The sequence below is a fragment of the Geotrypetes seraphini genome, chromosome 13 (genome assembly GCF_902459505.1).
Source record: "Geotrypetes seraphini chromosome 13, aGeoSer1.1, whole genome shotgun sequence".
NCBI classification, from domain to species: Eukaryota; Metazoa; Chordata; class Amphibia; order Gymnophiona; family Dermophiidae; genus Geotrypetes; species Geotrypetes seraphini.
Window position 1 is genome coordinate 82290740 of NC_047096.1, and position 22420 is coordinate 82313159.

General features: G+C 43.6%; 1 protein-coding gene and 1 long non-coding RNA gene across 2 annotated transcripts; both read left to right on the top strand.

The window, feature by feature from the left end:
• Positions 1 to 67: 67 nt before the first annotated feature.
• PGAP4 (post-GPI attachment to proteins GalNAc transferase 4) lies at positions 68 to 14492 on the top strand. Its single transcript, XM_033919254.1, has 2 exons — positions 68 to 313; positions 9838 to 14492. Exon 2 carries the CDS (start codon positions 9878 to 9880, stop codon positions 11132 to 11134), a length of 1257 nt encoding a protein of 418 aa, XP_033775145.1. The 5' UTR covers positions 68 to 313; positions 9838 to 9877; the 3' UTR covers positions 11135 to 14492.
• A 49-nt stretch (positions 14493 to 14541) lies between these two features.
• LOC117347904 lies at positions 14542 to 17109 on the top strand. Its single transcript, XR_004536866.1, has 2 exons — positions 14542 to 15161; positions 15202 to 17109. It is a non-coding gene; the product is annotated as an uncharacterized LOC117347904 (long non-coding RNA).
• The last annotated feature ends 5311 nt before the right edge of the window (positions 17110 to 22420 follow it).

The following is a 22420-nucleotide window of genomic DNA, read 5'->3' on the forward strand; positions in this document are numbered from 1 at the left end:
CGCCCTTCATGGTACAGTCCGGCCAAGGGACTGTGGTGAAAGTGCGGCTGGCTGAGCTCCTAACCTGCTGCTTGCAGTTCTTTTGTTGCAATCGCCTCGCCCGTCTCACTTGCTGGTTTGGTCTTCGAGCAATTGGAAGATTTCACTCTGGCTATCTTTTCTTCCTTCCTTTGACCCTTAAGCTGCATCTGCGTTCGTTTTAGTGCAGCCTTTTCCGACGGTCCCTCGTCATCGTTTTGCCTCGGGCCCCATCTTTCTCTCTCTCCTGCTGTGAGATCAGGCCGCCGCTGCTGCTGCTCTGGAAGATCAGCTGGTAGGTTGGGGGATCAGGGGGGCCAAGAAGGCTATTGAATGAGAGGTAGAAGTGCCCTTGCAACGAGAGAGCAAAGTGAGGAGGCAGGAAGGCCAAACATTTTCAGTAGACTTCCACCTGGCCTTGGCTTGAGGGCAGAGGTTGAAGGGAGAGCACAAGAGTGGCATGGCGGCAGAGAGGAGGATGCAGTGTGTGCCACTGCATGCTGCTGCTGTCATTCTCCAGCCTCATGCAAAGAAAAGTTTCTGGGTTGGCAGAGGCAAGGCTGCCATGAAAGCTGAGGCTGGGGAAAGTGAAAGACTCCAGATCATGTGGGGTGAGGGAATGCCAGACAATATATGCCCTACTGCTGGGCCAGCCTGAGCGTTGGCCCTCTATGGCTATACCCGCAATGCTATCTCCCAGGCTCTTATTGTCAACTCACTGGCTCCCCATAGCCAAACGTGTTTTCAAGGGCCTGATGCTAGCTTCCTCCATAGTCCCTCCACTCCCAGGATGAAATGCACCTCAAAACGCCCCCTGGTCATACCCTTCAAATGATGTTCCTATTCCCACTTCATACCAAGCCACTGGAATCAACTGCTCTCATAGATCAGATCCCTTGAAGGACTCCTGAACTTTAGGAAAGCAATAAAAACATATCTCCCCTGCCTATGGGTGGTGGATTACAAAGAAATGTAGTCTGCACGTGCATAGAGGGAGGGTGACATTTGTCCAGAGCTGAGATGGTGTAGAAATAGCTAGCTGTAGGATCCAGGTGAATCGAGCCCTTGTAGATGGAATTATTACAGAGCTCAGCCAGGTGCCTGCAACACAGGCTCGAACTTTCAGAGGCCACGGAGCCCTCTGCCAGGATCCATGCAGCCCAACTCCACCAAACTGCAGGGGCTCAACCAACCCATTAGTGCAAACAATGACGTGAAAAGAACCAAAGTTACAGCTGCACATCCCTCAGGGAGCCAAGGGGAGGTAAGCTCTGGAGGTAAACCTTGAGGTCATCCAGGGAGTTGCAGGCCTTCCCCCCCCCCCCGGCAATGTGTACCTGTGCCGGGAACTGAACTACAAAGCTCAGCCCCTTATTTTTAACCTCAGAGCAATAGGGGGCCAAAGCAAGGTGGCATGTAGCCACCTCTGCTGAGTAATCATTGAAGAGGAGCAACTTGACTCCCTGGCATGACAGCGAGCCTTTCTTCCGGTAGAGGGACATCAGCTGTGCGTTGTCCGCAAAGCTGAAAATCCTGGCAAGTATAGGACGCAGCCATCTGGCCCCCTCCCGCTGTGGCCCCAAGCAGTGGACACGCTCCACCATGAGATGCTGGAGAAAAACCAAGGGCCTGCGGGAGCCAGCGCTTCACAATCCACCATAGCTTGTCCTTGATGGTCTCCACCAGACCCACTTTGTTGTGGCGGCCCCTGTTCTCCTGATCTTCGAGTCTGGCATGAAGGGTGGCACAGTGTTTTTCTAGCGTGTAAACCTGCGCTTCCATATCCTTGTGCTGGGCAATGCGAGACTCCGTTGTCTGTATGCACTGCCCGTGTCTCTCCAAGCTGTCTCTAAGGTCCTCCATGGTGGCTTGCAGCTAGGAAAGACGGTCATCGATAACATCAGAGATGGTCTTTGTCAGCTCCTTAATGGTGGCCTCCTGCAGGACCATGTTAGGCGGGGAGGGAGGCGCAGATATCATATTGCCAGTGTTGGTCTGTTTCTGTGCCTTAGTCTGCCACGCTGATTTACATTACATTACATTACGGATTTCTATTCCACCTATACCTTGCAGTTCAAGGCGGATTACAAAAGATTTGACTGGACATTTTCCAGTGAAGATACATTTTTTTTTTTTTTTTTAATGATTTCAGGGGCATAACTCAGTCCCAAGCCCAAGAAAAGGCACCTTCCCCCCTCCCAGAGCAGAAAGGTTAGGTCCACACTCTGGGTCAAATTAGAGCTATGCAGATAAGAAATGGCATGAAAAAAAGCTTAATCAGGAGGGTGAGGGTCAGAGCTCAAGCAAGAAGCCACCACTCAGCTCTGTGTCATCATGTGACCCCTCCCGGAGAAAATACTTTTTTACAGAAAGAGTGGTAGATGAGTGGAACAGTCTCCCGGAAGAGGTGGTGGAGACGGAGACTGTGTCTGAATTCAAGAGGGCCTGGGATAGGCATGTGGGATCTCTCAGAGAGAGAAAGAGATAATGGTTACTGCGGATGGGCAAACTAGATGGGCCATTTGGCCTTTACTGCCATCATGTTTCTATGTTTCATTTCCAAAACGTTAAGAACATAAAAGGAAATATACTACTCACACAATAGCTATCCTTCAGAGCAAGTGGACATGTCTGGTGCAAAATCTTGATATCATTATGACATCATCAACATACACCTAGATGGCAGAATGCCACTAAAAAAGAAAAAACAAAACCCCTTAGGAGCCCTTACCTAGACGAAAGCACCTGTGTCTCTATGGTTAAAGGCCCTTCTTCTATTTTCTAAAGGTCATCGGTTCAAATCTACACAACCCCCTTAATATGTTAACAGTATCATTTTGGTCTTATAAGAGAGTATGGATTGTGCACTCTGCCCTTTCCAGGGTCCAGAAGGAAACTTATTTTTACCCTATGATCTCACATAGCAGGAATCCCTGCCTCAAAGAGGGTGGTGGATACATGGAACGCGCTACCAGAAGAAGTGATAAGCAGGAGCACGCTACAGGGCTTCAAAGAAGGTTTGGATAGGTACCTAGAAGGCAAAGGGATTGAGGGGTACAGATAGGAGTAGAGGTAGGTTATAAGGATAGGATTAGAGGTAAGTTACAAAATTAGTCTGGGACCACTGTTCAGGCGATAGGCCTGATGGGCCACCGCGTGGGCGGACCGCTGGGCAGGATGGACCTCTGGTCTGTCCCAGCGGAGGCACCTTCTTATGTTCTTAAAGAAAGCATCTGTGGCTCAGTGGTTAAAGGCACTGCTTCCATTTTCCAAAGGTCATGAGTTCAAATCCCAAAGATAGATACCTCAGCATAAATTCCTATTTTTTTAGTGACATTCTGCCATCTAGGTGCATCTTGACAATGTCACACTGATGTTAAATTGTGCACCTGACATGTCCACTTGCTCTGAAGGATAGCTATTGTGTTTCCGTTTGTGTTCTTAACCTTTTGGGAATGAGGTTTAGTATGCAATATATATATATATACAGTGGTACCTTGGTTTACGAGCATGATCCGTTCCAGGAGCATGCTCGTAAACCTCAGTGCTTACATTCATGCCGGCTTTATCCTCCTCACTGTGCCGCCGTGCCTACCTTCATGCCGCAGTGCTCATTTCAAGCTGTGGGCAACAGTTCCCATGTTCCCCCCACAGCCGACCTGGAAGCCCTCACTGCGCTGCGGTGCCTACCTTCATGCCGGCTTTCTCCTTCTTGCCGCAGTGCTCGTTCAAAGCGGCGGCCAGCAGTTCCCATGTGCTCCCCGCGGCTGACCCGGAAGCCCTCCCTATGACATCGCAACATCAGAGGGAACGTCTCAGGGCCAGCCGCAGGAGGCATGCAGGAGCTGCCGCCGCGGCCCAGAGCAAACACAGCAAGGAGGAGGGAGCCGGCAAGAAGGCAATCATCCAGGGGCGGCAGATGGAACAAACGCATTGCCCTCGAGCGGGCCGCATGGGGCAGCAGGTTGGACACCCTAAAAGGCAAAACTGAAGTGAAAGAGCATCAGAAAGCGTGCATTGCAAGGTATGGAGAGGGGGATGCAGGATGTTTTACTTTGGGACATGCTTGTATAGCGAGTCAAGCTCGGTTTACGAGTCACAAATGTTTTGCTCGTCTTGCAAAACACTCGTAAACCGAGGTTTGACTATATATATTTTGAGTGCTTTGTTTAAGTAATGCACATAAATGACCTAGAGGCGGGAACCAAGTGTGAGGTCATTAAATTTGCAGATGACACCAAACTATACAGCAGGGCTCAAACCAGGGAAGACTGCGAAGATCTCCAAAAGGATCTAACGCAGCTGGAAAAGTGGGCCGAAAAGTGGCAGATGAGCTTCAACGTGGGGAAATGCAAGGTCATGCACGTGGGGAAAAAAAACCCGATGTTCACATACAAAATGGGGGGAACACCACTAGGGGTCAGTAACCTGGAGAGAGACCTGGGAGTGATGGTAGACGCAACACTGAAGGCATCGGCGCAATGCGCCACAGCCTCTAGGAAAGCAAACAGAATGTTGGGTATCATTAAGAAGGGTATTACGACCAGGACGAAAGATGTCATCATGCCACTGTATCGTGCAATGGTGCGGCCTCATCTGGAGTACTGTGTCCAGTATTGGTCACCGTACCTCAAGAAAGACATGGCAGTACTTGAGGGAGTACAAAGAAGAGCAACCAAACTGATAAGGGGAATGGAAAATCTCCCATATACAGACAGATTGAAGCAGTTGGGACTTTTCTCCCTGGAGAAGCGAAGACTTAGAGGAGACATGATAGAAACCTTCAAGATCCTGAAGGGCATAGAAAAAGTAGACAGGGACAGATTTTTCAAATTAAGGGGCACCACAAGCACAAGGGGGCACTCGGAGAAATTGGAAGGGGACAGGTTTAGAACAAATGCTAGGAAGTTCTTTTTCACTCAGAGGGTGGTGGATACATGGAACGCGCTTCCAGAGGCTGTTGTAGAAAAGAAAACATTAAATGGTTTCAAAGAAGGTTTGGATAGATTCCTAGAAGAAAAAGGGATTGAGGGGTATAAATAGGTATAGACCATTGCTCAGGCAATGGGCCTGATGGGCCGCCGCGGGAGCGGACCGCTGGGCAGGATGGACCTATGGTCTGCCCCAGCGGAGGCAACTTCTTATGTTCTTATGTTCTTATATTTTGAGCTTAATATCAAACTGGAGTTCTCTTTTCATGTGCTTTGCTTATTAAACATAAAAAATAGAAACCCCGTTTACCTATGAGGACGCCTCAAGCACTTTCAGGAACATAGAGTCCAAAAAAAGGATTGGACAAGCATTGAAGGTACATGTTTTGCTATTTGTCCGCTTCTAAATCAGAAGGATCTAAGCTTAACTTTGGAACTAACATGTACTTTACTATCCGAGTGTGAATGGTGCAATGGTTAAAGCTACAGCCTTGGCACCCTGACGTTGTTGGTTCGAATACCACTCTACTGTGACGGAAGTAAAATAAAAGATTAAAAGATAAAGAAAATATAATAGTGGTGCCAACATTTCACTGCATATAATTTTAATGAAAAACAGCATAAAATTGCCATTTTAACGACATCATAATATTGAGATGCAATAACTTTATAGACATGTGACACCTAAAAGGCAATTCTAACTATTTAGACTTGTATAGATTCCCCGAGTGGTGCTCAGCTGAGCGCGTCTTTGCATTATAGAATCGTACTCAGCATGACGTCTAAATTTACAGAATCTAGCCCTGGCATTGGTTTTACTCCCCAATCTCAAAAGTTCACTCCAGCGCTGAGGTCATTCAAGTTGTGCTTTATTTGGATATCATCCTTTTTCTTCATGGTGTTCCTCTGTGTTTATCTCACACATTCTTGAATTACATTAACCATCACTCAAAACTGCTTATCTTGGGATAAACTTGTTTTTGGCAATTTCAAAATGGAATTAGGATTTTCTGTTTCTGCCGAACTGGTTGAGCTGCTGCCTCTGCTCCCAGAGGTTGTGAGATCAAATCCCAGAGCTGCTCCTTGTGACCCTGGGCAAGTTACTTAATCTTCCAGTGCCCACTGCTTTTAATGTCACCTTTGAGATACCAAAGTGACAAAAAGGCAGCATACAAGTCCCCATTGCCTTTCTCTATGTCATTAGGGCCAAACGCAGTAAAAGGTTTCCACTTCTGGCCCTAAATCTTAATCTTTAATTTCCAACTATGAAAAGAAAGGTCTGGGAAGAGGAGGTGAAGTAATTTTTATACCCATTGGCCAGCAAATTTAAGAGCTGCTAAATTTCTTTCAAAGAAGGAAATTTTGGGCTAGTGTAAGTTTGATTCTAAAACCTGAATCCCTGATTTCAAATATTATACTGTCTTGAGATGTAAATTCAAAACCAGGCTTGGTCTAAAAGTCTCTCCTGGAACTGGAAAACTTGGCGGCTCTGCCATTTAAAGTACTGTGCAAGGAGTTGGAGTTGGATGGGGATTGGGGCTGGTAATGATCTGCCCACGGCTATAGTGGATGTGGCTGAGCAGGCACACAGGAGTACCGGTAGCATTCTAAAATTGCAGTGACCAAATGACTAGGATTATACAATTACAGGGTACATCAGTTGTAACATAGTAGATGACGGCAGATAAAGACCCAAATGATCCATCCAGTCTGCGCAACCTGATTCAATTTTTTTTAAAATAATTTTCTTCGTAGCTATTTCTGGGCAAGAATCCAAAGCTCTACCCGGTACTGTGCTTGGGTTCCAACTGCTGAAATTTCCGTCAAAGCTCACTTCAGCCCATCTACACCCTCGCAGCCATTGAAGCCCTCCCCAGCCCAAACTCATCCAAAAGGCTGCCCAGTACTGGCCTTAATTCAATATTTACTATTGTTTACTGATTTAGATCCTCTTTGCTCATCCCCCACTTCTTTGAACTCTGCCATCGTTTTCCTCTCCACCACCTCTCTCGGGAGCACATTCCAGGCATACACCACCCTCTCCGTAAAGTAGAATTCCCTAACATTGCTCTTGAAAAAAAGTAGCACAATCCCCAGCTGCTGGTGGCTCTTGGGTTTCATGCAATATACTTGAAACACAGGTCTATCTAACCCCCTCCTCCCCAACCCACCTGGTCTCTCTTACCCATCCTCTAACCCACCTGCTTACCTGCTCTGGCCCCACCTAGCTTCTGACAAAGCTAGACTTGAACCTGTGATCTCCTATATCAGATCCAAGCCCTTTAGCCACTGAGGAATAGGCTAGTGTTCCGCAACGGTGGAGTTGGGCACAAAATATGTGATAAAAGCTAGTGCAAGTCTGCAGTTAATGCACCAAACTTTAGGTACAACTTCTTACGCCATGTCTATGACTGGCATAAATGCTGATGTAGTTCTACGCTACAAAACATAGGCACCATTTAGAGAATAGTATCTCAGTGCACTTTGATGTGTAACTGCTGTTTCAGCTCCATTTTGGCGCTTAACAGCTGCTAATTCCTGTTGCCATGCCAAAAGTTAGGTGCAAACTAGGCACCATTTATAGAATTCCCCCTTAATTTTTTATTTATATACCACTTATAGCCTAAGTGGTTTCCATTCAGGTACTCAGGGATTTTTCCTTATCTATCTAATGTACCTGGGACAATGGTGAATTAAATGACTTGTCCAGGGTCACAAGTAGCAGCTTGGGATTTGAACAGCCTGAGTGCTGAGGCTGTAGCTCTAACCATTGTACCATATGACAAATGGCAAAAGAGGTTCAACTTGGATAAGTGCAAGGTGATGCATGATGGTAACGGAAATCATATGCACAAATCCAGGATGTCTGGTGCTATACTCTAAGAAGCATCAAAAACTAAGCCTCAATTAGAGTTAATATATTCGTTTATGACCTCAGCAGTACAAACTGTGAGAAAGACTTCATTCACAGTATAACTTGCACTAAAGTCTTCATCGGTCAGATTTTTTATCTCAAATCTTATTAGTTTATTTATTTTTATTTAATTTTCAAAATAACTTAAGAGATAATACTCATCTCATTATCAGAGCATAGCAGGGGTTCTTCACCGACATAGGCTATGTTTCGCCATACAAGACTTTGTCAAGGTAATCCCCTGACAGAGAAGAGAAATATATCGTAATTACTAGAGATATTTTTACCAACACCTCATAGGGTAACACTTCTAACCCATATAAAGTAGAGGAAGATAAAAACTAGGTTATATCTTACAGCAATAGCTTATTAGATACCTTTCTTATGCCGATTCCACATTCGCTGCCATCATTGTAGTTTAGTTCAAGCAGAGCAACATGGCCGCGGCGTTTTTTATACAAAGTAAAAGCGTCATGATCTCATAGCTACGCAACCTATCAGCATCCAGAATAAGCATCCAGAATAAGCCAGGGCTTATTCTGGATGCTGATAGGTTGCGTAGCTATGAGATCATGACGCTTTTACTTTGTATAAAAAACGCCGCGGCCATGTTGCTCTGCTTGAACTAAACTACAATGATGGCAGCGAATGTGGAATCGGCATAAGAAAGGTATCTAATAAGCTATTGCTGTAAGATATAACCTAGTTTTTATCTTCCTCTACTTTATATGGGTTAGAAGTGTTACCCTATGAGGTGTTGGTAAAAATATCTCTAGTAATTACGATATATTTCTCTTCTCTGTCAGGGGATTACCTTGACAAAGTCTTGTATGGCGAAACATAGCCTATGTCGGTGAAGAACCCCTGCTATGCTCTGATAATGAAATGAGTATTATCTCTTAAGTTATTTTGAAAATTAAATAAAAATAAATAAACTAATAAGATTTGAGATAAAAAATCTGACCGATGAAGACTTTAGTGCAAGTTATACTGTGAATGAAGTCTTTCTCACAGTTTGTACTGCTGAGGTCATAAACGAATATATTAACTCTAATTGAGGCTTAGTTTTTGATGCTTCTTAGATTTTTTGGCCTTATAAAGATATATCTAAGTGCCCAATATATTGGTGCTATACTCTGACAGAGCCCCCAGGAAAGAGACTTAGGAGTACTTGTAGACAAGTCAATGAAATTGTCTGTGCAATGTACGGCAAAAAAGGCCAATAGAATGTTAGGAATGATTAAGAAGGGGATCACGAACAGATCTGAGAAGGTTATCATGCAGCTATACTGAGCCATGGTACACCCCCACCTGGAATACTGCATCCAACACTGGTCACCGTACATGAAAAAGGACATAGTACTACTCGAAAGGGTCCAGAGAAGAGCGACAAAATTGGTTAAGGGACTGGAGGACTTGCCGTACAATGAGAGGCTAGAGAAACTGGGCCTCTTCTCCCTTGAAAAGAGGAGACTGAGAGGGGACATGATCGAAACATTCAAAATATTGAAGGGAATTGACTTGGTAGAGACAGAGAGATTGTTCACCCTCTCCGAGGTGAAGAGAACAAGAGGGCACTCGCTAAAGTTAAAAGGGGATGGATTTCGTACAAATGTAAGGAAGTTCTTCTTCACCCAGAGAGTGGTAGAAATCTGGAACACTCTTCCGGAGGCTGTTATAGGAGAAAGCACCCTTCAGGGATTCAAGAAAAGGTTAGATAGGTTCCTGCTGGACCAGAACATACGCAGGTAAGGCTAGACTCAAATAGGGAACTGGTCTTTGACCTAAGGGCCGCCACATGAGCAGACTGCTGGGCACAATAGACCGCTGGTCTGACCCAGCAGCGGCAATTGTTATGTTTTTATATACTTAATGTGTTAAGTGCTTGTATTCTATATATTTCTGCACAAGAGGTACATAATGGTGGACACCCAGATTGTAGAATTGCTGTTCATATGTTTATGTTGGTTGCAGGTTCATCTGTATGGCATGCTGAGGCTTGGAGTACTTTCTCATGAAGTTTGAGAGGCAGAGAAGAGAAGGCCCTATTAGAGGCACGAGAACATCATTATGGCACCATTTGTTACTTTGGTTTCACTGTACCAGCACCAGCCTCCAGCTTTTCATTTTGACAGCAGTAACTTTTGGGATAGTGTTGCCCCTGGTGTGCCATGATCTTCTGCACTCATATTATTTTGTACACAGGTGGCACTTGGACCACATGAGTTGGGAGTTTTTGGAGCAAAATCTAGAGGAAGGACAAGCTGCTGTCCAATATTTTGATAGCCTACGTCTGTTGAACTCATCATTAATGGTATCTGCCAATGCAGATGAACCTTCTCCTAAACCATGGCTGGTGATCACCATTATTACTGTTCAACGGCAGCTAGAGTATCACTACCCAATGCAGGTGATGTCCCGCTTTCACCAGCTCTTGGCACGCTGTGGTAAGGCTTGCCACCATCATCATCTATTTCTCTGCAATGTTGACCAGAATCCACAAAATCACCAGGATGCCCAGCTCTTGGCCAAGTTCTTCCCCACGACGGTGCGCTATAATGAGAAAGAATCTGCATCTTCAGATGGTGATAGTTCTAGCAATATTTTTGAAAAGGAGAAGCAGGATTATGCTTACTGTCTGGCCAAGACACTTTCAACTTTTGACACAAAGTATGTGATGTTGGTGGAAGATGATGCGGTACCAGAAGATGATATCTTTTCCGTTTTGCACCATTTGCTCCTTGCACGATTCTCAGAGTCAGCTCTAGGGGACGCGCTTTATTTCAAGCTGTATCACCCAGAAAAGCTGCAGCGTTATGTGAATCCTGAGCCCATGAGAATCCTGGAGTGGATTGGACTAGGGATGTTCTTAGGCACCTTTCTGAGCTTGCTCTATGCCTGGGTACTTGGACACCCAGTCATCAGAAGGCCCATATTTCTCTTCTTTATGCTGTACAGCATGGCACTGACGGAGCTCTTTGGGCGTCATTACCTCTTGGAGCTGAGGCGTCTGACTCCAGCACTGTATAATGTTGTACCTGTCACTGAGTGCTGCACACCTGCCATGGTGTACTCGGCTGCCTCTGCTCATCGGATTCTGGGGTACTTCAGTGAACTGCACTGTAGGTTAGGTTTTGCCAAGGACACAGCTCTGTATTCCATCCTGCGTGAGAAGGGAGAATGGGCCTATGTGGTGGAGCCCAATCTAGTGAAGCACGTTGGGCTTCATTCCACCCTTAGAAGAAAAAACAGTGAGCCCAAGTTACTTTGAACCTTTTGAATTAATGCTGATGACTGACCTCCGAAACAAATCCAATGGGGGCTACAAAATGAAATTTAATATTATAGATAAGCAGTAGGAGTTCTTCTAAAATAACCTCTGGCATCTATACCATAGGGTCATTTACCTTTTCCAGCCTGGAAACTGTAGCAAACTTCAACCTAATTTCTAGCCCCTTCCTCTGTGTACATCTGCTGTCACTTATCCCTGGATATTCAGTTTTGTTTCCTACTAGCCTAGGCTGTAGGGGCTTTTCTTTTCAGGGGTGTCCAACCTTTTGGCTTCCCTGGGCTGCATAAGCCAAAAAAATGTTTCTGGGGCCGCACAAACGCTGCAGCAAGACAGAGGAGGGAGCACCTGGGGGCAGCAGAGGAAAACACTACATTGCCCTTGACCGGGCCGCACAAAATACTTCACGGGGCCGCCGGTTGGACACCCCTGTTTTAGTTCATTGATTATTTCTTGGCATGGGTCTTGCCTGGTGCTGGGGATATCCTTTGGTGGGAGATCACAGACTTTCTGAAAAAGTCTGCTTCTGGGGGGCTGTTAGTAAAAATGCAAGACAGATTTGGCTCCAGGATCGGGAGCCATCTCATCCTGGGTTTGTCCGCTGCGCGGACCCATGGAGGCGGGATCAGGACTGGACTGCATACCTTCCTGGAATTATTCTGGAGGTCCGGGTAGTCGGTGTCCAGGCGGGTGAGACTTGAAATCCAGTTTTCCCTGTTTCCTGAGGTAACTGATCTCCATGCTTGCTTGTTAGCCTTTTCTGTCTATTGCAGCACAGCCACTATATGCATGTGGGCTTTGGCAATTTTGGGGACTGCTTTGATATGTCCCTATGGTGTAGATTCCAGAGGTTATTGTACAAGAACGAAAGATTAGGTTACTTACCTCTGCTAATCTTCTTTCTTGTAAATACCCTCTGGAATCTACACACCCGCCCAGACTTGTCTGTACGATTCGCAGGTCACCTGTTCAGTAACTAGTAAGCTGGATTTCTGTCTCTTACCAGCTTCACTAAGAATCCAACTCTTGTTCCTTTATGTAAGGTTGGGGGTCCCCGGGTGGTTGCCCTCACGTCAGGTTGTATCTCCTTTAAACCAAATTTATGCGGTTTTCAATTGGTTTATTGTTCAAATTGTTATTATACAAAGTTTGGCCTTGGGGCTTTATTTGTTTTCACTTCCTCATGAGCAGATTTGATATGTGTGCTGTAGATCTCTGGCTTGTGTACTGACTGAATATCCAGGGGTAAGTGACAGCAGATGCACACAGAGGGAAGGGCTAGAAATTGGTTTCAAGTTCCCTACAGTTTCCAGGCTAGAAAAGGTAAATTACCCTATAGTGTAGATTCCAGAGGGTATTTACAAGAAAGAAGATTAGCAAAGTTAGTAACAGATTGGCAGTTGGGGCTAATTTATGAGGCTCCTCATAATGTAACATTATAGAAATAGTGTAGCATAGGGAAGTACTATTTTCTTCTTCTAAGACTTAACACAGCTGTAGGAAGATGATCACAAAAAGTAGCTATCTTTTGTGAAACTCCAAACCTCACTCCAGTGGCATAGCTAGGCAGCCAATTTTGGGTGGGCCTCAACTCAAAGTGGGTGAGTACTACATTTTATCTCAGCCTCCCCCACTCCTTCCCTGGCACCTCCCATTTCAAAATATAAATATTTTAGCTAATGAGGATCCCCAAGGTTTCTCAGCTGAAGATGTCCTCTGAAGACAAACGGCGCTCCCTTTTACCAAGCTTAGCAGATAACAGAAACATTCATGAGCCACTAATGCCAGTACCCTAGGCAAACTTTGTTGGCGGTGGCTCAAGGATGTGGTTGCAGATTGCAGAACTGGGTAGAAGAGTTCTGGCCACCTTTGGAGGAGATCCTCAGTTGACAATGCATGGGGATCCCTATCAGCTACAGCAAGGGTCAGGGCCCATGTTGGAAAATAAAGTGGAGGGCCATAGTCCCCTTTCCTCCCTGCCTTCCCTCCAAACTCCACACCTGCCAGTACTATTACAGTACTCCAACAGACCCTCGCCAAATACAGTACAAAGGATCACAAGTTAGAAATAAAAAAGACAAAAATCGAATTGGGAACCCCAAATTGTACTGCAACAATGGAGAAATAAAAAGGAACGTGCATTTCCTTGTCTAGTGAACATAATACAAAAGACATCTGATATGTACATCTTGCAAAACTAACATGGCCAGATCCAAATGGCTCTGTTCTATCCTCATCCTTCTCGATCTAGCTGCTGCCTTTCACACTGTAGACCACCACCTTCTCCTTGATACCCAGGAATTCAAGGCTTTGTTCTTTCCTGGTTCTCTTCTTATCTCGCTCTCATCATACCTTTAGTGTATGCAGTGTTGGATCCTCCTCCACTACTATCCTTCTATCTGTTAGGGTTCCCCAGGGCTCTCTCTCTCTTCTCCATATATGTTCATTCCCTTGGTGCTCCAATCTCCTCCCCTGGTTTTCAGTATCACCTCTACATAGATGATTCCCAGATCTACCTCTCTACACCAGAAATCTGTACAGGAATCCAGGTCCGAGTCAGCATGCATATCCAGCATTGTTGCCAGGATGTCCCACCGCCACTTAAACAGAACATGACTAAGCCTAACTACTTATCCTTCCCCCTAAACCTACCTCTCCCCCTATTCTCTATCTCAGTGGGTAACACTCTCATCCTCCCTGTCTTGCCTGTTCACAACCTCAGTGTCATCTTCAACTTCTCTTTTCTTTTGCTATACAAATCCAACAGAACACCAAATCTGACCCTTCCTCTCTGAGAACACTACCAAACTCTTATCCACATCCTTCTCACCTCTCGCCTAGACTACTGCAACTTGCTTTTCACTTCTTGCTTCTCCTTCCACGTAACCATCTCTCCTCCCCTTCAATGCGTTTAAAATTCTGCCACACATTTATATTCTGCCAGTCACCATGCCCAAATCTCTCCTCAAATTACTTAATTGGCTCCGTATCCTTTCTGTATACAGGGCTTACAAGTGCATTCACTCCGCTGCTCAAGATCTTTCTTCTCTTATCTCTTCCTACACTCATCCCTGGGAATTCCATTCATCGGTCAAGTCTCTCATATATGTACCCTTCTCCTCTACTGCCAACTCCAGCTTATGCTTATTCTCTTTTGCTGCACCATAGGCCTGAGTCAATTCATCAAGCTCCGTCCCTGACATGTATTCAAAAACAGACTAAAAGCCCACCTTTATGAAGCTGCATTTAACTCCTAACCATGCCTGAGAAACTCCCCAACCCCCTACTTGTCCTGTCTCCTTGAATGTTTTAATGTACAGTGCTGCATACGTCTATAAGAACATAAGAATAGCCTTACTGGGTCAGAACAATGGTCCATCAAGCCCAGTAGCCCGTCCTCAAGGTGGCCAATCCAGGTCCCTAGTACCTGGCCAAAACCCAAGGAGTAGCAACATTCCATGCTACCGATCCAGGACTTCCTCCCATGTGCTATAGAAATGATAAGTAGTAATAGATACTCGGATTTTAGTCAAAATTGGAATCAGGCCAAGATAAAACCAAATAGAAGTAGGATTCCATTCTCTGGCTTTGAAAGGAACTAAGGGTGGAAGTTATCAATGTGGGCTACCATTGAGACTGTTGGTTTATTTTACCACAAGTCCCATTTTATGTAATGGCACAGGTAAACAACAAAATACCGTTGATAATCTGCCCCCTTAATTGGAGAACACAGAAATGACTCTAGAAATTGAAATCACAAGTGAGCCAATTATACAATGAAGGACTAAATTTAAATCTGTTTGATTTTCAAGTTCCTCAGACAAAATGGGCCAGAGCCCTTTACACACCATTGAGACCGCTGAGATCCTCTCAAGAGCATCACTATCTGTACCCTCATCAAAAGAAATTGTACAATATACCCACCAGCAAGCCTTCTCAGGAGTAGCCCCCACTCTTGAATTTATTCCCTGAGGGGCTACATTTAATTCCAGACTACCTCTATAAGCAGGTGAAAACCTGGCTCTTCACCCAAGCCTTTAATACATAAGGTGACAACTACCTTATTTTTGGCTCCATTAGACGCACCTGACCATAAGACGCACCCTAGATTTAGAGGAGGAAAACACATTCTGACCCAAATTCTCTCTGCCAGGCTCTGTCCCCTGTCCCCCCCTCTGGGGGTCTAGTGGTAGGCTGGAACAGGGCAGGCAGGCCTCTTTCCCCCCTCCCCAGGCAGCAGGCAGGTAAGCCCCGGCCTCTCCCTCCTTATTTTTAATTTGTCAGGGCCGGCCCTCCCCCGTGCCCACTTTTTAAAAAATACTTCTGGTGCCCTCCGCTGGATGCGGTGCCTTCCCTCGCTGAGAGCGGTGCACAAGGCTGGCTGGCTGCCTGGTCCCCTCCGCTTCCCCTGAGAAAGACTGACGCGGCTGCCTCCTCTTCTGTTCTCTTGCGGCATAGTGGCGCAGGACCAGGCAGGCAAACAGAAGAGGAGGCAGCCACGTCAGCCTTGTGTGCCGCTCTCAGCTAGGGAGGGTGCCGCGTCCAACGAAGGAGAGCGGCAGCATTAAAATAAGGTAACGGGAGGGTGGCCCCTGTTGGGTATTCGCTCTATAAAAAAAGTGCGTCTATCTGGGGTCTTTCAAAAAAACCATCCAAAGACTCCGAATCATTCAAAATTCGGCAATCTGCCTGATCTTTGGGCTTAAAAACTCTACTGGCTGCCCTTGGAAGCAAGAGTGCAGTTCAAGTTTGCCTGTTTCTGTTTCAAATCCATCCTTGGTTTGGCCCCCTTATACATGGCTCGCCATTTTATCTTAGACTGTCCACTCAGACCCACACGCAGAACTCATCTGTTTAGCCATCCAACTCGATTCATAACCTAAGACCGCTACGCCCGACTTCTTGTTTCCCAAGATCTCTTATGCCTTCCCCCTGTTTTCCTGCTCACCTTCACATATGGCCCCTATTTACTGTACCTGTATCCTGTTTACCTATATAAATTGTATCTTTATTTGCTGATTGTACCTATATTCGCTGATTGTCCAGCCCTTCTTTGTTGTAAACTGCCTCGAACTACTACGGCTTTGGCAGTATATAAGAAATAAATTATTATTATTATTATTAATAGAGTGAAAAATACGGTATACACTCTGAGAGGCTCCTCATCATTGGGCCCAGGGTATAGGGCTAAAGGACAAAGCCTAGAAAGCAAAACATGCCTAACACAAAATGGAAACTTTGCACAAAATTGATTCTGTAAAACTTCAGCTCTGTCAATTCTGCCTCTGCACTACTGACAGTATCCAAGCCACAGATGGGGAAACTTCAGAGTAAGTGCTGGGACATTTCTACAGAGATATGCTGGACATCAGATAAGACTGAGACCAGTAGAACTGCCTGTTATGCAATGGTCCATGCAAAGACAGTTATAGGACTGAGAAATAACTGATGTCCTGTGTACAAGAAAGCCTGTACGTATTCACTGGCTGCATTACCTAAGAAGGAAGAAGAGGGTGGGGGCCACTGAGAAAGGTGAAGGTCATGCTCTAGGGGCAGATAAGAACTTGTTTTTCGGACAACACCCCAAGTCTTGAAATGAACTGAGGTAACTTGAGAAATGACCAATTATGTCTGTTTTCAAACGATTGTGAATGTCTACTTGTAACCCGTTCTGAGCTTCTAGGAGAATGGGATAGAAATCAAAATAAATGAATAAATTAGAGAGTAACTATGTAACCACAGCCAATCAATTAAATTGCTAATCAAAGTAAGCTAAGTAAGTTTTTCATGCAAAGATGTAAGACATAAAAAGTTGCAGAATGAGGAAGTAGCTCAGAATAGACTTGAAGCTCTTACAGACAGCTGCAGTTTCCTCCACTTGCACAATTGCTTGGTTACAAATCAATGTAAGCTGCCTTTTGCTTTACTTCTCATTAAACTTATATTTTTAAACCACAGCAAAAGTGTTTGTCGGTGAGGTTATTTAAAAGCGGTGAAAGGGCCAGCAGCCCCCTTTCAACTCATTCTGCACCAGGACTAGCTTGCCACACAAACTAAGGCTAGGATTCTCAAAAAATCGCGTTAAAAAGCGACGGTCTGCTAATGTAGCCGTTTTGATAGCGAATTTAAAAAAGTGAGACATTCTCAAAAAATCACACATGCAAATGAAGTCAGCAGACAGCAGTGAAGATTCACTAAATTTGCATGTGCCCATCGCTAGTGATAGCGATGAGCACGTGTGCTAAAAAAATGCAAAATGAAAAAATCCCCCAAAACACAACAACAGCAGGAGAGATGCTCAATCTGTCTCGCTGCCAACCAACAACCCCCCCCCCCTCTGCAGCAGGAGAGATGCCAATTCTCTCCTGCTACCAACCAACAACCTCCCCCTGCTGTGGCAGTGACCCTCCCCGTAGCGGGAGATGCCCACTCTCCCCTGCTGCCATACAACACCCACCCACACCTCTGATGCCCCCCATACCTCAATGTAGATGCATGACATGATGGACGCGGATTCCCTCCACCCAGCTGGTCCGTGTCTTCCAAAATGGGCTTTCCCCTCCCTGGTGCATCTTGTTGGTTGGCAGCGGGAGAGAATTGGCATCTCTCCCGCTGCAAGGGGGGTTGGCACCGCTGCTGGGGAGGGGTGTTGTGATACAAGGGGAAAGAATGAGCATCACAACACGGATTTTTAACTGTCTCTGACACTGTCATGCCGAGGTTTAAACAGTGCAGTCACTACTGGCACCCCTGGACCAGTCGCTTATTTATGTAGTTAAAAGCCGACGCCACATTTAGAAAATGGCTTGGAAATTTCAATGTTGAAGAACCCATTTGCATGTCATCATTGGAGACTGGTAGAAACCCCATTAAAGACAAAGATAATGTTTTTATAATCCACTGCTAAAATGCGTGCAGGCTAAACTGTTGGAAAACAGTTTAGTTTTGAGAAATCTGTTCCTTATACCTTGATTAACTGTATAAACAACTTGCTTTGAGTTTAGCCTCCCATCTGCATTGGACCCCTCGACTATAGGATAAATTGTATTATAGAAAAACATTAGCACCATATTTGAATGTTCTGATTTATGCTTATTAGATGTTGCATAAGTATGATGTCTCCTTTTAGTATGGATTATATCTCATTTGAATTTCAGTGCTGTTAATATTTTTTAAACTGTTTCTTGATAGTCCTACTATTGAAAAAGTTTCAGTTTACTGATTTTAACTTTACCTCATTTGTTGTATCTGTTATTTGATCTTTTTGCTACTGTTATGATGTTAGCAAAATTGTAAGTTTTATGTCGACTTATAGCTGCTGACACCGCCTTGGATGAATCTCTTTAGAAAGGCAGTTAATATTGTAAATCCCAATAAACAGTGACATCACTGTTAGACGACTGAGGCACTATGACATCACAATCTTAGCTCTGGTTACCAGAGACTGAAATTCTTCACACTAAGAGAGGAATGGAACCGGTACTAAAACAGCACAAGGGTAAAATAACATGTGGCGGCATACCTAGTCTATTTGACGCCTGGGGCTGATTATTTTTTTAACTAGTGTTTAAGCCCGTTACATTAATGGGTGCTAGAATAGATGAGTCTGTCTGTCTTTCTTTGTCTGTCTCCCTCCTTGGCTGCTGTCTGTGTGTCTGCCTGTCTTTCTGTCTCTCTCTCGTTCTCTCCTTGGCCGCTGTCTGTATGTCTGCCTGGCTTTCTGTCTCTCTCTCCTTGGCCACTGTCTGTCTTTCTGTCTCTTTCTCTCTCTCCTTTGCGCTGTATGTCTTTGTCTGTCTCTCTCTCTCTCTCTCTGTGTCTGCCTGTCTCTCTGTCTCTCTCTCCTTAGCCGCTTTTGTCTCTCTCTCTCTCTCTCCTTGGCCGCTGTCTGCCCATCTCTCTCTCTCCTTGTGTGTCTGTCTGCCTTTCTGTCTCTCTCTCTCCTTGGTGCTGTCTGTCTCTCTCGCTCTCTGTGTGTCTGTTTTTACTATAGGTTTGATATATTTAATGTTTTATTTGTACACGTAGACCCCTGATGCAGGCACTTTGCCAAACAGTACAGGAAAGGAGAAAAAGGTTAACTACTAATAATTAGATCCACGAAAAGTTAATCCAAAGAACAATAATTCTGATGATATAAGTCCAATCATTAAATCCTAATTAACAAAGTGAAGGAAAAGATCTCAGAATTGCCACTCCTAGGATCATAATAATATCATCCAAAATGGAATTGTGGCGTGGATATCTTTCATTGATCATAAAAACCTTCACCTATGTATAAAGATTGACTTAATTCATCAACATTATTTTTATTATCATTATGTTTAGACCACCCTACATAATGATTGTTTAGATTTATCTTGAAAAGTAAATAAATAATTTTTAACTTATTTAGTTTTAGGACCGTGCATATTGGCATATATTGAGGCTAATTCATATAACAATTAAAGTGGCTAGTACATAAACTGGCCTACTTAGTACAAAAACTTTGCAGTTAATTGTGGAAATGACATTAAAGTGGCTAGTGCAATAAATGGCTCACTTGTCACAAAAAAGATTGTGCAATTTAAGCAAACGTTTAAAGTGGCTAGTGCTTTAGCCAGCACACTGATATCAAAGAACTTGTGCAGTTAAACAGTTTGTAACTGTGCAAATAGCATCTAACAGACCGAAATGATAATCAGGCTGATAGAACAAAGCACAAGCCAAAAAATGGCACTTATCTTTTTTAAGTTCGATGTAAGAGGACTAAGACGGCATGACTTATATTGCCGTTATATCTCCATGTATCATATCTTATCCGACGGGAACCCGTTTTGCCGCTGTCATGCGGCTTCGTCAGGGTTTTTAAATGGACAAACTAAGGATAAAAGATATACAAGATACAAAGGGACATTAAGATACAGATGATAAATACAATCGATAATTCAAAATGTTAGCACAGTGTACTTACTCAAATGAAAACAATTCTGATTGTTCTTACACAAACCTAGTTGTTAAAAATGGCGCTTATAAACATAAAACGCCAGCACATGCACAGTGAAAATAACTGTCATGATGTTCTGATTGGACAAAAAGTCCTCCTCTGCATTAGTCAGTTTAGAAAAATTAAAAGAACCAAAGCACAGAATGTTATAAGTTAAAGTAAAAGAACAGCAGAGTCAAACGAATACAGACCAATCAACTGTAGTGTTAAGACCAGAAGGATGCATACTGTTAAGGATATGCATCCATCTTAACTCACGTTGCTTGAGTCTTTTAACCCGATCTCCCCGTTGGACTGAAGGTTCATAGTCAATTGCTAAACAACGGAGATCGCTAAAGGCATGTTTGAATAAAGTACAATGTTCTACAATAACTTCTGAACTTCTATTGCATTTTAAATTGGATTTATGCTCAGATATTCTTGTTTTAAGATCTCTTGTGGTCATGCCTACATATAGCAATCTGCATGGACAAATGACGTAAATAATAAAAGTTGTTCTACAATTGGTAAAATGTCTTAACGTATATGATTTGTTGTTCTGCGGGTTAATAAAAGTCTTAGTTTGTATTGTGATGTCACAAATACTACAGGATAGACACTTAAAATGACCTTTAATGTTAGAAGAAGTTGCTTTTGATTTTATGGTAGATGAATATAAAATTTCTTTTAAATTTTGATTCCTAGAAAAGGCTATTCTAAGATTTTTCTTTTCAAAAACTGGATGAAGCTTCATAATCTCCCAATTATTTCTGATGATTTTCGCAACCTTATTGCTATTGGAAAAATATCTTAACACACAGGTCTTCCAGAATGTTTTTGTAGCAAAAGATCTCTGTTGATGTATTTAGCAAGACGTCTTGCTTTTTTAATAATCTGAATGGGGTATCCTCGGGAAGAAAACTTGTCTTGTAAAGTTTTTGATTGTTTATTGTATTCATCTATTTGTGTACAATTTCTGCGAATCCTTAACATTTGAGAAAATGGTAAACTTTCCTTTAATTTCCTTGGGTGGCAACTATCAAACTTAAGAAAGGTATTTCTATCAGTTTCTTTTGTATAAACCCTTGTTATGAACTCGTAATTAATTTGACTAATATCAACATCTAAAAAATGGATATGTTCCATAGATGATTCAATAGAAAATTTGATATTACTGTCACAAGTGTTAAGCCATGTATAAAATAACATAAGTTCTCCAATGGTACCCTTCCATAATAAGAATACATCATCAATGTATCTATGCCATGAATAGATCTTAGATTCAAATGGAGAATTAGTTATCCAGGTCTTTTCAAAGTCTATCATATAAAGATTAGCAATAGACGGTGCAAATGCTGCTCCCATCGCAACTCCAGAAAGTTGTAAATACATCTCCTTATCGAAGATGAAAAAGCTTTCTTTCAGGGCTAGCCTTGTTAGTTGTAATAAAAATTCTGGGAGGGATGAGGAAAGGTCTAGAAGATGAAAGAAGAGCTTCCTTTATAATTTGAATTGCAGAGTCCTGAGGGATAACTGTATACAATGAGTTAACATCTAAGGTTACCATAAGAAGAGGAAATAATGTTTAAAAAGTGAGCAGTGTCCTTAATGAATGTAGGACTCAAACTAACCAAATCTTTTAGAAAAAAAGTCTACAAATCTACTAAGTGATTCAAGAAGAGAGTTTCGAGAAGAAATAATAGGGTGTCCTGGTGGATGATCCAGACTTTTGTGCACCTTAGGCAAAAAGTATAAAACTGGTGTTATTGGATTTGCTGTAAACAAAAATCTAGCATCTTTTGAAGTTAAGTATCCTCCTTCTGTTCCTTCTTTAATAAGTTTCTTGATCTTACTTTGTAGACGCTTAGTGGGATCTAGTTTTATCAATCTATATGTTTGTTCATCTTTAAGCTGTTTAAAGGCCTCCTCCAGATAGTCATTTTTATTTAAAATGACTACTGCTCCGCCCTTGTCGGCTTTTCTGATAATGATGTTGTCATTTTCCACAAGATCCTTAAGAGCTGTCCTTTGTTGAGAAGTTAAGTTGTTAAAACTATGTTGTTTCTCTAAATGTACATCTTGTACCTCCTTCAAAATTTTTTGTTTAAATACAGAAAACATATTGTCTAAGGCAGTGTTTTTCAACCGCTGTTCCGCGGCACACTAGTGTGCCGCGAGATGTTGCCTGGTGTGCCGTACGGTCAGGGCCGCCATCAGGGCAGTACCACCAGTCTAGGGAGAGGGGCGGTCCGCCCCACGTGGACAGGAGAGAGCTGGACGGGGGACACGCGGAGTTCAATACA

Excerpts from the sequence above, each read along its gene's own strand:
- PGAP4 (XM_033919254.1), top strand. The coding sequence starts at position 9,878 with ATGAAGTTTGAGAGGCAGAGAAGAGAAGGCCCTATTAGAGGCACGAGA.